The following is a 15986-nucleotide window of genomic DNA, read 5'->3' on the forward strand; positions in this document are numbered from 1 at the left end:
CGAGGAAGGAGGAGGAAGAGAACTAGATTCGTGGATAGAGCAAAGAAGATAGATAATAACGGGGTTTCTTCATAGTGTAAGAAGGAAATAAGAAGTGGGAATGGGTGGAGGATTTCTGGCCACTGAACTTCCAAGCGCGAATAAGACGCAAACTGCAATATGGAGGAGAGTTCATTTTAAAGAGAATGTTACTGAAGGTATTTGTGATTTAGTGATTTGTTGGATTGCAAAAAGAAAACTTGCACTGCCAAAAATTATATTAAATGAGGTCATCCATTTTAACTAGCCTAAATTAGTCAATACCAATCAATCTAACTTCAACGTTAAAAAGCAAGAATTTTAGAGAACCTATGGGAAATAAAGAAGCGGAAAGCAATTAATAGACATAACGGACAAAGGATCTGAGACACCTGGCTTCCGGTAAATTCTAGAAAATAAATCACAGTCCGAAATATTCAAAATCCACCCCATAAACGGTCATATGTTGACACGCAACAGAGGCGACATTGTTAGCACTGACGAGGTCTACGGTCAAGTTAAAGAAACGTTGGCCACTTACACAATTTACACCGAGAAACCCGAAAATAATTCATCCGCATTAAAGTATCTGTAATAATGAATTGTTCTGGCATAATTCGAATTTTTACTTATGATTCTGAGAATTCACTTGTTCTATTTAAGTTCCAAATAATCCAAGTTGCGTATATTCGACGTATTTATGTTTCTTCCATACTGTGAAATTCATAACTTTTTTCGATTTGTGCTTTGCAGGCGGAACCTCGTGAGTCAGGAGGCCCGCTACCAGGAGAAGCTGTCCGAACTGAGCGGTCAGCTAGCGGCGAGAGAGTCGGAGGCAAACGCGCTCAGGTTGGAGATCGAGGAACTGAAGCGGGAGCTGGTGGCCAAGTCGTCCGGAATGGATCGTGAGTGACCACGATGAACGGCGGACAGAATTTCTATCCAATAACCATATCACCACAACCACTCACCACTCCATGCATTTGTCGATTAACTAACTAAACTATGCAATGCTTAGATTATAACCGTTAGGCTCCAAATGTGACCAAAGCAATCGAAGAGAAAATTAATTTTAGTAATGCTTCATATATAACCATTGTGACTGTTTCTCAAGACTTTTGCATTCACGTTAGTTAAAAATTGTTCTCAAAAGTTCGGTGTTCCCATCCATCAGGGGAGTGACATCATTTTGCAAAAACATTGAACGAGTGTTTTACTTTTACAGTAAATTAAAATTAAAATTTTGTATCAGAAGTGATCCCAACGAATTAGTTAAACCATTTATACAGCGTATCCATAGGTACTTACACCAAAATTTCAACTGAAATCGAATAAATTTCTAAATATCAAACTTTTTCATGGACAAATATTAAAAATGTTACAATCATAAATACGTCCCTATAAATAAATCCCAATAATAATATGCAATGGTCACATTTCACGCGAAGTAAATACGATGAGAGCAATAGGGCAAATCTGAAATATTTTATACTTTAGACAATATTGGGATGGATAAGCCCGTAAAAAGTGGAAAATTATTTTATTTTTTGGGAATTTATGTTGAATCCGATGGAAAAATCAATATTTTACCTCTCATATCCTCTATATATGAGACTAGCTAATCCTTAATTAGAATGGCATGTTTTAATTTGGTAGTTAAGCAATATTTACTCTTCGGTTTTTACAACGTTAAAATGGAGCCTCACAATTATATCAAATCGATAATTCCCTCTGCTTTTAGCCCATTGTGCAACTAAAACCATGCACGATGAATGTCTTGTTTTGGTGGATTAAGCGATTTACAGAACTCTTTGGGATCGCATTAGATTTTCATGGCAAATTAGGGCATTTATTGCTTTAAAAAGATAATCACGTAATCACTTCATTCAGATAATCAGATAATTACTTCATTCACTAGGGTTTAATTTCAGATAACATATGATAATATGTACTTCTATAACGTATAACTCGATACTGCAATAATTAATGGTCGTAATTCGGTAGGTTTTCACATTTACCTACTTAAATAGTAAGCAGTCATAACAATTCAAATTATGTTAATCTCGAACGATATACACGAGTCTCCTCTCATTCTAATCGTTTTCAATTCGCAATACACCTTTTAGCGCATTATCCTATTAAAAGCATCAGTGGGGAAAGCTATTTGTGGATTATGCGTTTGACAAAAAACGACACGAACACATTAGCCTAATGGCGACTTCGCTAAATTGTTTTTTATATGGATAATCGCGTACTTTAATTCTGTCAATGGCATACAATACGTAAATCCACGTAAAATTCGATATGGCAATTATTTATGGCTCTAATGTTGTAGCATTCCACATTCACGCATTTTAATAGCTATCACAGTGGATAATTTGAATTATCTCAGTCATGCATATGTACATGAGTTATCAGTACTTCAAATTTCATTTTTATTTCTACAGAGCCACAAAAGCTCATCCCTAAATTTCGACATGGTTAATTTCCTGACAAGCTCTAATTACTGATATTTCTGCATTTATAGAAAGCTTATTTTAAATTCATCACCTGTATACCCTAATTGCTTATTCCAAAAATCAAATTTATCTAATTACTGTCTAAATGCTTGGATTTTTCGATATTATATATCCCATGTGTAGAATAAAGCTGCTCGTCAATTATTTCAGCGTATAAAATTGAAAAACCGAGAATTTTAATATTGCGCTCATTGTTAGATGGTTCATCCAAGATTCAACTAATGGGGATTATTGAAAATCCATCCATAGATCATACCTCTGTGTTAAAAAATGGTATTATTTAAATAGATATAACAATTGAGGATGTGAAGTTTCATGTAAATTAAAGCTTACGGAGAGCAATTTTTGATGATTCCTAATTCTAACTCAAGATGTATATTTGCTATCATTATTTTTCCGGCAGATTTGAATCGTGTCTTAAAACTCTAATTACATATTTTTAGAAGCAACCGGCCTCCTTAGGTTATGTGGACGTGTAGGAAATTCTTCAAATAAAAGTGAATTATGGCTATATCAAAATTAAGGAGAAAGAATATTATTAAATGTTCGCTACCGTGTCTGTAATGATTGACATAAAAATACATAGTAAGTGCTTGACTTGTAAGAATTAAGACCTTCCCATAATTTTATTCCTGCAACGTAAAAATTTATTTTCCTTTCTTTAAGATGAATTAAATGTTACTTAGGATTTATGGAACTTATTAAGCATAATCAACGGCCTCGAAAGGTTTTTTGTGTGATGAAATCGTAGGAGAAGCATTGAAATTTGCACCATCATATAAAATTTGGCTATTTCTCTAGGAAAAGTGTCATTTTAATTGGAGCGTAACCCAGGTAAGTATACATTAACCGTAGTTTCTAACTACGAATACTCTTATCTTCTTTCCGCCAAAATATGTAAAAACAATAGTAATGAATAACTTATCACAGCATGTTAACATAATCCACAAAAATTCCTGCCCGAAATATTTTCCTAGAGTCTCAATTCCAATTTATCTTCACGTTTGATTCCCTCAAATACGCTTGAAAGAAAATTAACATAAATGGATAAGCTTTTTGATATTCGACGAACGGAACTTAAACGAGAACGGTGATGATTGACATGTCAAGTTACCCGAAGTAAGCAACTCTCCCTTTAAATCATATTTTTCTAATTCTCTTTTACATGCTTCCAATCCTTGAAGAGGTAAAATTGGCCAACAATTTTACCGTGATGTATTAGATATGCACAATGGTTAGTAAAATAATTTTCTTAGTATTATCTGATAGATGAAATACCTGCTAGTGTATGCTTCAACATATCTTTAAAAGTCATTATTATGTCTTAATTGGTTGAAATAATGGCTTTAAATAACCGCCAATCATTCCTGTACTTTGTGAGATGAATTCAAATTTAAAATGCTACGCCTCCGTTACAATTCTCTGCATTTAACTATAGTATACTGTGTTATACTATAATGTCCAATGGTCAGTGAAGTGATTACAAATTAAAAGATTTCAATTTTATACCATATCCTATACCATTAAATAATACATTTCCATTGACTCTTTATCTCTGGAGTCATGCTTTTAGTATCTAAGGCATGAATAAGACTTCATTCTAGCTTTCCCTCAATTTGATTTTAAACCAATCAAAGCTAGACACTTGAATAGTTACAAATCTCATCACAATGTTACACAAAAAATTATATAAGGTTTTCCAGAAAATGTCAGGAAAGTTTTATATTACGAAAAAAGAATGTGAATCTGGTCCCTTATATAAAGCACAGCAATTACGTATAACGATGGAAAGATTACAAGCCGGTTGTCACTGCACTGATTGTACCGTGTCATCAAAGCACGGAATCGAGACAATTCAGATGTAATACATATATTATAAAATAACCCACAAGAAAGCCATTCTAATTGGTCAAATAAACGAAAAATTACTTCAATTATATTTTTGAAATAGTTAAGTCGTTTTATCACCATGCCTTACCTCATAACTTCATCCCCTATTGCCATTGATATAAGCGATTGGTCTTGAGTTAAACATAAGAGTGGCTCTAAGGTGTCGAGTAATATTGAAAACCATAAATCTTTTCAAGAATCAACTGATACATTTTAATTTTTATATCATTCATTTAATTTAACTTCTAAATTAGAAAAATCTTACGAATGCTAATGTTTGAGGGCGATTACAGCATGGTATTTAGTTGATATATCCAGCAAATGTATTACTATGACCCAAATGGGTCATTTTGTTATATATTCAGCTAATGTATTACCATGATCCAAATTGGTCATTTCGTGAATTCATGTGCGGGATCGCTACGATGTCTTTTCCTTTCTCTCTCCCTCTCAATGTCCGTCGTTCGCGATGGACAGGTCTTCAGGCGGAGTTGGCGTCTTCCAACAAAGAAGGAGAGTGTGTGCGGCAAACGCTACGGAGGCTCGAGGAGGACGTCACGGGGTTCCGGCACAAGAACATGGAGTTGGCCGAAGAGCTGCAGAAGAAAACCGGTGAGTGTTCGCTTGCACTCAAGTGAACTGCATAGAGGAGGCCCTATACCATTCCATAAAAGGTCGACTGCCACTTCGGTCTTCCGCTTCCTTCTTTCTTTCTTTCTTCTTATTGCTTCCTTCCTTATCCCAGAGGCGTCGTCGGGCTCCTATCGCGGCGGCGCCTCTTTCCTTTTTCCTTCCTTTCCAAACCCCTCCCCGAGAACGCGGGCGTATAAGTTTCTGACTTGGTTCCCGGCCCCAGTGCGTAGTAACCCTCAGAGGACCCCCCTTGGGTCCTGATTGGGGCCACTTCAGTCGCATTTTAATTGGCTTTCAAACATGTCCGCGGCGCTGTAATGAGTGCAATGCGATCCACTTTTTTACAAAATTTTGCAGAATGATTGTAATTGTATAGCATTTAAATACCATTGAAAAGTTATGAGTTTGACAGATCACATCATCATGTATATAAACTTCGGTTAAAACCCCTAATTATACCTGATTTCCCCGTGAAACTCGGATCACTTTACATGTCAGCGGCGACTTTTGTTAACCCATTTAAATGCGCGGCGGGTGACAACACATTCAGAGGCCTCTGAGGATCCTCTTCTGTAATATTCGTGCTTGCACTCTTTGCTTCGGCGTGACGTCAAACAAACCTGAACGATTAAAATGGGGTCGTTCGTTCGGGCCCGAAATCATTAATTTGGTAGAGGGAAGGGAGAGTGGTAGGGAATTGCGACGAAAATAATTCTTCCCCATGCAGCAATTCTCCCGTAAGTATAACATTAGAATTAAGGCTAAAGTGAGTTTCGTGCGTGTCGTTAGAGTTTTGGTTCATTCACTTGTTCATGGGGAACCATTCATTGAGGTTAGAAATCGTTCAAAAGAGTTGAAAACTAAAACGAAACACATTGATACAAAAGTTTCCAAACATAGATTCACTTTCGCTGACGATAAAAATAAACAAATTTCAAACTTCTCCCACTCTTGAACAACGAAGGACCTCTGCCTTGGAAAGGAGTTCAACCTAAAGGCTGGTTTGGATAGGTAGCGATAGAGATAAACAAGCAATGCATAACAAATAAATACAAAATATGACCCGTTGTGTATCAATACAGAAGTGTCTCATGAGAGGTTAAACACTTCATGATGGCATAAGAGGAAAAATAAAAGAAATACCAGCAGAGAAAGAGAAATATTTCATTCTTCACTTTTTTTAAGTGATCGGAGCCGTAAAATGCCTGGTAAGTCTGAACCACGGATTCTATAATAATATGCCCTTCCTAAAACACGGTTGAATTCAGGAAAGTAAACAGAAATTCCTGAAAACTGCTGGTAATGGTACGGAGCTCTGTCTCGAAAATACGAAAGCAGTGTGCTTGTAAAGCTCTCGAGCAGAGCTCGAGAATGATTAACTCATTTATTTGGCAGGAAAATTATTTCATTTTCATCTTATTAATGACTATTCAAGATAAAACTTGAATGAGTAATATTAAAATATCCTGTGAAATATCAAAAGTTGTATTAATTTCACCTGGAGGAAATTCCACCAATTTGCGACAAAGCGGCGAACTCCAAAATGTTAAATACGATGTATTTACGAATAGGTAGAGTAAACCTTTTTTCCAAACAATTGAAGACTTATAAGATAAATAGTTGGTGATACTCAGTTGTGAAAGATACACAATGCGTGCCGTCGCATTTTTTTGTAAATGGCTGGTGTTAAAAAACCTCTGCCACACGTCTATTGAAGCAGCTTGCCTCGTAGCATGTAGATGTAATTATAACCATTCATTTTTAGTACATGAGATGATTCAGTTCATTTTCCAGTCATTTTATTGGCGATTGACGCGTTTCGTTGAATGCTGCAACAACATAATTAAGTTACTGATACACAATTTCAAGCACTTGATAATTCTGCAATATATATATAAGGAAATGCAACGTGCGCCATTCTATTGAATTTAAACTTGAGCAGTGTCTCATTTAATCAATATTAAATTATTTAATCAATATTACCACCGTATCGTGCTGCAACTCATATCTGATATCCACTTGTTTGTTTCCATGGTTTCTTCCAGGGGAGGTGGAGGCGCTGTCAGCGGAGAAGTCGAGGCTGGAGGAGGAGATGAGGAAGAAGAAGGAGGAGAGCGATGAGGAAGAGGACAGCGATGAGGATGAGGAGAGCGATGAGGAGGACGGAGGTGCGAAGGAGAAGGCCAAAGAGCTCGAGGCGAGGGTGCGGGAGCTGGAGGAGAAGGTGGGGGTGCTGGAGAAGCGGGCCGAGGAGGTGGAGCGGGAGAGGGACCGATTGGCGGCCGAGAAGCGGCAGCTCGAAGCGGAGCGGGAGGAGGAAATGAAAATTGTGCAGGAGGTAAGCGGACAACACCACCCAGGACGGAGCATCACTGCAAGACGCGGCCTTACTTTCTCGCATTACCTATTCATATTTTTAATTCTGACTTATTTTTTCAATATTTTTCTCTTATCTGGGGAGGGAAAGGTCTCATCCCCTTCTCTACGACCCCGGAGATAGAAATTGATATGGATTAACACACTTTTATATTTATTAATAACGATATCTATTTTTCGCGATTAAATGAAAAGTGAACATTTTCAAGCGCGCGAAAACGCGACGGCTACGTATGAATGCTGGGAAAACCTGGTCCCCGCTGTCGCCCTGTAAGGTGACCTTGGGGCGAGGCTTTGAGCGCTGATACGATGCAGGATGCTAGCAGGTAGCAGAGTACCCTGCTAGCAGGTAGCGCTTGGCTTAAATAAGGATAATTAATACCCTATCAAATGAAGAAAACTTTCCGACCTTAGGCTGTTTTAATAGGTGATTATTAAGACATGTCTCCCTGAGCTCTGTGCCTCATGCATGCATTGGTAGTCTCAGACGATGTAAAACTCCTATCCACTCGTATAGAAGCTAGGTCCCTGTGACATCACGTGGAGTGGTATCGCATGGGCGCCAATCTGGACTTTTTCAAATGCGGTTAAAATTGACCATTGCCATTCGTCTAAACTGGGATTTCCAAAACCAAATAATTAGTATATTATGAATACAATAATGGTGGGTAACGAATAACAATCAATGCGTTTTCTTTGATGAAGGAAAATACCCTATTTCCTCTGAAGATTAGACTATGGGCCATACATAACTTACCAGTACGACTCATTACCCATCCTAACAGGACACGCCACTCCTGTTCGACCACACTTTTGCGTGACACATTTCCAGTTTTAAGTTTAGGCTCTAATTCTCTCATTCTCAGGGTAAATAAAATTGAATCCGACCAAGATTTTCATGTAATTTGAGTTTAGAAAAGTTTACTTCAGTATTTTATCAGGCATAAAATTTTCGGTAAATCATTCCACGTTCCAATTCGAGTGTAACCTCTCAAAAAAAATCCTTGGAGATAAACATGGAACATGGATAGTAACAGGCTAATCTTCTCATTAGGGAGGGGCCACCTACCCTTATACTGTGTGGTGTTGAAACGCCTGCAGTTTTTTTCCAGGATGAACTCAACTCTCTTCTTTTCAAACCAGTCTTTGAGCTGAGCACAAAGTTTTCAGGGCGTTAAATTTTGTTATTTCGTCGCTAAGGCCCGAATACAGTGATCATTACCTAGCCATAAGAAGATAATGCAACAATCGTAATGAGAGTTGCTTACTTCTAGCGATCGCTAATGGTAATCATCAGTGGCGTAGCCAGGAATTTCGTTCGGGGGGTCCAAAACCAGGGGGGGGAATTTTTTAATAACAGGGTACTAAGTAATGGGTTTTAAACTAATTTTAATACTTTTCATAATCGAAAAAACTTCATTTGTTAAAGAAATATTTTTTAATCCAACATTTTCCAATATTTTGTTTTCTTTTCTGAAGGAAAATGATTCTGTTTTTATATTTAGGGGGGGGGCCGGACCCCCTGGACAACCCCATGGCTACACCACTGTTAATCATAATAAAGGCTCAGAAATTTCCCTAGGGTTTGATGATCATGGGCGATTATTCTTGTTTTTTTTCTGTCACTAGGTCAAGTTAATGAATAAATTAACAACTCATGGCAACGGTTGCTTTTATATTTTATTATGGCTAGCGAATATAAGCTATAGCTAACCTTTAACGAAGAGAGAACTGTAATAAATCACCAGTGCATGCATTACTGTCCTTTCATCGCCAAGGGGTAGCTGCAGTTGATGCTAGCTAGTCATACGAAGGTAATACCACAACAGTGGCGAGAGTTTCTAATTTCTTCGATAACTTGAGTGCACAACCAGTTATAACCAGAAATGAATACCCTGAGGAATAAAAAGAGGTCACAGGTTACGCGTTACCTCATCGACGTCAATACCTATCATTCCCGTGGGGCCCGCAGTGGTTGAAAACCGCCATCAAAGGGGCAGAATTTCACCGCAAACAGTGATTCACGTGTTGCGCCGTCTATAACTCGCGCTGGATTTTACTTTCACCCCTTCCCAACCAACTCGCTGATATTGTGTTCTCGCGGAGCAGGATGGAGGCCAGTGTGTCGGCTGGAGAACGCTCGTGGTCTACTCTACCCGCTTTACTTTCCCATTGCATTCGAAAACTGCGGCCACACGGCTGTAGTGCATCAAGTTTTCAAAATCATGCAGTGGAATTAGAACTAAAGTTCGGGCTATAGAGCTTGCCATTTGGCTTTTACCGACCGCATTGGATCCCCGAGTTGAAAAAGTATCCTTTTCTGTGGTAGTTGTTGCTCTGAATTACGGAAATTATTCTTTTACACGCCTCGTTAATATATCACTCGTGGGAAATTATAAATATGAAATGAAACAGGGCATTTTGGTAGGAAATAACTATTTGCATACCAAAGAAATACGCATGATTAGTAATACAATTATCACTACTCAACGGGAAAATTGTACCCATGTTATAATTTTAGGGCGAAGATGGTTCGCTGACTTCCCTTACCCCCGATGTCAGACAAATGTCTGAAGAATCGGAATATTCTGAAAAATTCTGATATATACTTGCATAATATTTGCAATTAATGTTCGATGCGGCATTAGCAATCAGCCCGATGAGTAGATCGTTAATATTTAAATTCTATAATTTGTCTATGCATTTGAAGAATAGCTAACAAGTAATTATGGACATATTTCAGACCAATTTGGTAATTTCTGTTACATTATGGGTAAATTTTTTGAGGAGAGTAATTTCAAAATTCATAATTCAGAGTGAAAAATATTTGTATGACAAATACAAGGAATAACTTTCCTCGGGTTCCGAGCCGGTTTAAAAGATCTATAATTTGTAACATTTCAAAGGACGGCTCAGGGTCCGAATGAGTTTGGTTAAGAGCCCGATGAGGGGAAAATGAGGGCATAGCGAAAAATTATGGAACGTATAACCGGCTCGAAAAGTTTAATAGGTGTTTTTTTCACGTTTTTTATTTTTTGAGTTCACATGAGCAGTTATCATTAAAGAAATTTTTAAGTCGATGTTTCAGGTAATCAAGATTGCTTCATCCACACATCCGCCTAATTAATTGAAATGTAAAAATTAGTGACTGAAATTGAGGAATTTAATTTTCAAGACATTGGTGATTGAAGGTACTAGTAAGTTCTTGATTCCTAGATACTTTGCGAACTTTAAGCTATCATATTTTGAGTTGAAATTAGTTACAAGTTCTTTATAATTTCACTTAAATCAAGGTCTCGCGTACAAGCACTTTCATCCCGGTAATTTTGCACTTGTGAATGATCAATCGATAAATTGTGAAGCACCGAATCATATGATTCATAAGTAATCATAAACTGAACTCGAGAACTTCTCCACCTCATCAACTCATATTTCACAGTACAGTTTCACTTTCACGAAATAACGGAATCCCTCCAAGGTACCTAGTTGATAACGGGGATGATGATTGTTGCAATCAAGGGAACAGCATCATGGTGCCCCAGTCTGTCCAGCAAAAAAACTTGATTCATGTTGTAAGTTACTTACTTGCTTAGGCTAGTCTTTGGGATACTTAATAGGACTCATTATAATATGTTTTCATGTACTTCTGCAGCTCGGAGCTGAGCGTAAAGGGATCCATTTATTCTAGAGATTTGCGTTTTTGTGCTTCCTCTCGCAATGAATGGTATTGAAATGGTATTAATCCGATATATCATTTCATAACGAACGTAAATTCCAATTATCAGCACTTGTGGTGACTTATTTTCCGGTAAAATTCGTCTATCTTTGATTAATTCGTCTCTGCCTTCAGCGACGCGAGAGGAGAATTTGGCAAAACCATTAAATCGCGCTGTGGGCGATAGTACATCTAGTGGCCGAGAGTACAATCCTATACCGTACCTATATCTGTGATTGCAGTGCCCTTCCGAGCGAAAATATCCGAGCTGGCTCGACGCCTTCTCGCGAAGGAACATTAGTACACCCAGAAGCGCAGCCGACGGCGAAGTTCGAGTCAGGTAATTCCGCAACAACCGTAATCGGTGCCTTGATTTGCGTCGTAAAATTCGCGTGCGGGCACCAATCGAGACAGTATCGCAAGGAGTGAAACCGCGTGACCCTTATGTGGTGGGGAGGTCACAGGCGGGAAAATAAACGCCTACCAGCAGACCCGACCTCCTGTGACCTCTCCTCGGCCAGCTGACTCAGCGGTGATGTCAGGCACGAATGGGAGGGGAGGCTGCCATGGTTACTGCCGACCAGAGCAACTGCCAAATATTTCGTCTCTTCCCAACACAGTATGGACCTATACGATTCAATCTTTGCTGGCTTAATCGCTGGTGGAATTTCGTCATGATAATGGAAGTAACAATGAATTAGTAATTTTCCTCGCAATATATATTTGAGTTAACCGGCTTCGTTGTTTACCGTGTCATTATCAAGGGTAAAAAACAAAGGTGTATCTTTAATATTGAAACCGATTCGAAATCCGTTGAGTAAAATAAATGTTGCGCGGAAAATAACTACGTCGTAATTGCTACCATTATCGTGAACTAATAGATATATTATAGTAAATGCGTGTGATATTAAAATAAATTTCCGAGAGCGATGAATAAATTCACTTGTAAAAATATTATTTCTTCAAAACTTAAAATTATTATTCTGATTGATATCTCGACCGCTCCATTTGTATTACCATCCGGTTTTCTCACAGACCGATCGAATTTTTTTCAAATTAATAATCAACAATAACTTCTTCCTTCAACGTTTCAACTTTTTATTGTTAATATCGATCTTAAGGCCTATTATATAAACATAGGACTCCGTCATAATCAGTACATAAAAAAATTATTTTCATGTACTCTTAAATTTTCAATTTCATTACCTACGATTTAACTGTTAATTTATATAAACTATCCTAACGGGTAATTGTTTATATATTTCACACATTTTTCAAAGAAATACTATGATCGCAAAAATCATTTGTCGAATTACCCATCCGAAATCTGATTATTTCTAAATTTTACAAAGATAGGTTTTGCATTACAGTTAAAGCAAATGAACGTTGAAGAAAACGGGTAATAATACTTAAAGAAAAATAACTGTACATTATGATTGATATTACCTGCAAAAAGCTAGAGGTTAATGTAATATGTAAAGAAATGAAATTCTGCGAGTACCAACTTTCAATTGAAACATTCCTTTTAAAAATTTGGTTTCTGTTTATACCTTTAACGTTTTCATTCGATGCGTTCATTTTTTTGGTTAAATGATGCCTTCCCTCAGTCGCGCAGCTGGGAATTAAAGGTAGTGAGGGTTTTAGGAGCAACTAATACTCGGGGTTATGGAATACGGGAGGTGCGGGTGCCCTTCCCCCGAAAATTTTTATGATAAATTGTTCAAAATGGTGAGTTTTACGGCTTTCTGGGGGATATTTTATTAATCCCTTCACTATTTTATAAATGATATTTATCCAATTAAGTAAAATGGATTAAATTTTAAAATTTCCCTGAGTTATGAGGGGGGTATATCCCCCAAACCCCCCTTCACTTCGCCACTGCCACCCCTTACACTCTAGCTTACTTCTTTAGGTCTGAATCGCAAAGAAACTTGTTGAAATATAAAAATAAAACTGTCTAAGATAATTATACCCGGGAGAAGCCTCGAAAGATATTCATATTTACAAAAAATATAAATCTATTTCGCTGAATAAAATATGTGGGATATCAATCGAAATACTTTATGATACAGGAAATTAAAAGTCCAATTAAAGTTTGAGGGAAAATATCTCGAAAACATGTTTGTCGATATCTTTCGGCTACCATATAACGCGGAGGAAAACAGGTTTTAACGCGCCCATGGCCGACTTAAGCTCAAACTTGTCCTATACTCTAGTCCTTGGTCCATGGGCGGAGTTTTTAGGGCGTTAGGGAGGCATGCCCCCCCCCCCCCCAACTTAGATGTTAATTTGTCTGAAAAAAGTTCGAAACCTGTAAATTCAAGTACAATGAAAACAAATCTCTCGAAAGCTAAAATAAATTTTAGTCTTAGATAGTACTTTAAAGGCTGATTTTAGAGGATAATTTAGACATTTTCCCGGAAGGGCCCTGGGGATTCACATCTTTCCCTAAATCCCCGGCAAGATTGCTGGACCTCAACATAAAACTCTAAACTTCGCCCATGCCTCGGTGGTTAAACGTTTATTTGCCCACCCTTTTGATGAAAGACGATACATATCCAAAAACATGTTTTCGAAATATTTTCCCACCAAATTTAATTGGCATTTGGACTTTTCTTTGGACATATTCAATGAAAAAAAAGGTTAACTTCATTATTTTAATATGGATGTTGCATTTCCTAGCTAATTGCACCCCCGAAGCGGTCTCCCCGTTGACCCCACGTACGGTACGACACTGAGTAAAGAGGAGAGGGGTCAGTTATGGAGGTTAATGCCTAGACCCCACCCCTCCATCTGCGAGCGCCTGGAGGTCATGCACCCCACTCGAATGCCGGGAGGACCCATGCTCGCCTCCTTGGTCTTCCTTTTTCTCCCTTAAATGTCTCTTACTCGAAGAATTTAATGACACTCCATCCAACGCGAATTGAACGGGCGAACTCATTCGGTTGCGTAAATTGCATCTCCCCTAATGAACGACTCTTCAACAACCTTAGTTTCCAAGTATCTGCTAATGAATGAATGAAATGGCGCTGTTAAAAAACTCTATCGCAGAATTTAGTAAAGGAACCAATAGGATTTATCTAGTTGATTTTTTCAATTTGATCCATAGTAATAGTCATAGGCTATATAGATCCTAATTTCGGGGGGGGGGGGGGGAGGTGCGGGTCCCCAACCTAAAGTACCCCGCCCCCCTGAGGGGACATCCATTAGTAACTCTTAACCATAGATTTGCTTCGGTTGTAGAGCGTCACCTGCGTGATATGAAGTTATCTTCCCTTTCAGAACACTTCAGTAATATTCGTCGAATTCAGTTAGACGACTTCGGTCCTTAGAGTTATCCCCAAGAGAACCGTGCTCAGCAAGAAAGTGGACTGATTATACTGACTGATAGGGTGGCTAAGATCAATTTGAGGTTAAGTTAACTCATTTTAAATAACTATACCTCATACTTTGCATTCTTATGTATACGAATAATAGTGTATGTGACGCAGTATCAATCCATGCTTCGGTCATGCCCTTGCGCATGATTCATTATACTAATTCATACTAGAGTGCTTATTTTTTTATCATCCCATTTCGTGGAGCAACTAGGCCCTCTTACAACGACATAGACCGGCCACCGTGGATATGCTGGTAGTGAATTCAGGCAACAAATTTTTTACCTTATCCATTGATTAACGCGCATTAGAACGGACGTTTAACGAAAATTCACCGCAAAAATGTAATGACTTCCTACAACGTACATCATATTCTTCAGTAATCTCTAGGAATTCCAAACGATAACGTTAATGATAAGGATGGATCAAGAAAGATCGGTAGATATAAGGAGTAATGACGTGCTAAAATTTTACCAAATGAGAAAATCAAGTCAAATATATCCAATAAACTGCACAATGGAAGTCGAAAATATTGTAATTCAAACACAATTATAAATGCGGTTAACAAAATTCAACCTGCTTATCAACTCAAGGGAAATAAACACCGATGAATTATCCTAGAAACGATCTGGCAAATGTCCTGCCCGATAATCACGAAAGACATAAGATATAATACTCTTACCTTGATTAGTTGATCGTGATCAGCTTCAGAAGTACCTCTGTAATCCACAATTAAGAAATACCGCACATGGAAACTGCACTTCTATCCACTCATAGAAACGGTCGTTGGTACAAACCATGATTCACTTGTACACTTATGACAAATAAATTGCTGGATCCTTTGCGAGATGGTAAGCCACGAAGTTACCACGGCAGACAGTAGACACGCACTGACGAAAAACCGGTGAATCTACAACCGTCCCATTAACCTTGCGAGCTCACGATTTCGGCAGGCGTCTCCCTGCGGATTGATTCCTAGCTGGAGTCAAAAGGAGCCCTCGATTGCGTAACGAAATTTTACCCTTCTTCCTAACATCATTCCGCTTTCGTTTGAATCACGCCAGTATAACTTCTCCTCTTCCTCTTATACCCCGCGGCATTATTTTGCACAACAACGAGCACACATCGCCAGGCCCGCCACCTAATGGGCCGCGAGCAATGTTCTATCCGCGGCTCTTCCCCCGAACCCCGACCTTCAGAAGGCAAGCTAAGGATGCTCATTTGCTGGGAGAAGGATATCATAATAACTAGTTTTTACCAATATGCAAAGGAAATCAAAGTTTAATTTTATCCTCGGCTCTTATAATCCGGATGAGATTGCGGCTTGAAAGATAAATTACTCGGATCCCATACGACAGTCTTTACACCTCAAAATACACAATGCTTTCAATTGAACTGAAATGTATGGGAATCAGCCATTTTTGGAGGGCCATAGGACGGACTTAAGCCTGGCTTCAA

The 15986-nt window shown here is 38.3% G+C and overlaps 1 protein-coding gene across 7 annotated transcripts in view; it reads left to right on the plus strand.

Moving 5' to 3' along the window:
- LOC124155560 (protein FAM184A-like) overlaps positions 1–15986 on the plus strand; it is a 369522-nt gene that overhangs the window by 333673 nt on the left and 19863 nt on the right. For all 7 annotated transcript variants that reach the window (XM_046529496.1, XM_046529497.1, XM_046529493.1 and 4 more), the window contains 3 exons: positions 772–923; positions 4905–5039; positions 7106–7398. In XM_046529496.1, coding sequence (XP_046385452.1) covers positions 772–923; positions 4905–5039; positions 7106–7398 — 580 coding nt within the window. The remainder of the gene's footprint in view (positions 1–771; positions 924–4904; positions 5040–7105; positions 7399–15986) is intronic.

Source organism: Ischnura elegans, chromosome 3 (assembly GCF_921293095.1).
Source record: "Ischnura elegans chromosome 3, ioIscEleg1.1, whole genome shotgun sequence".
NCBI lineage: Eukaryota > Metazoa > Arthropoda > Insecta > Odonata > Coenagrionidae > Ischnura > Ischnura elegans.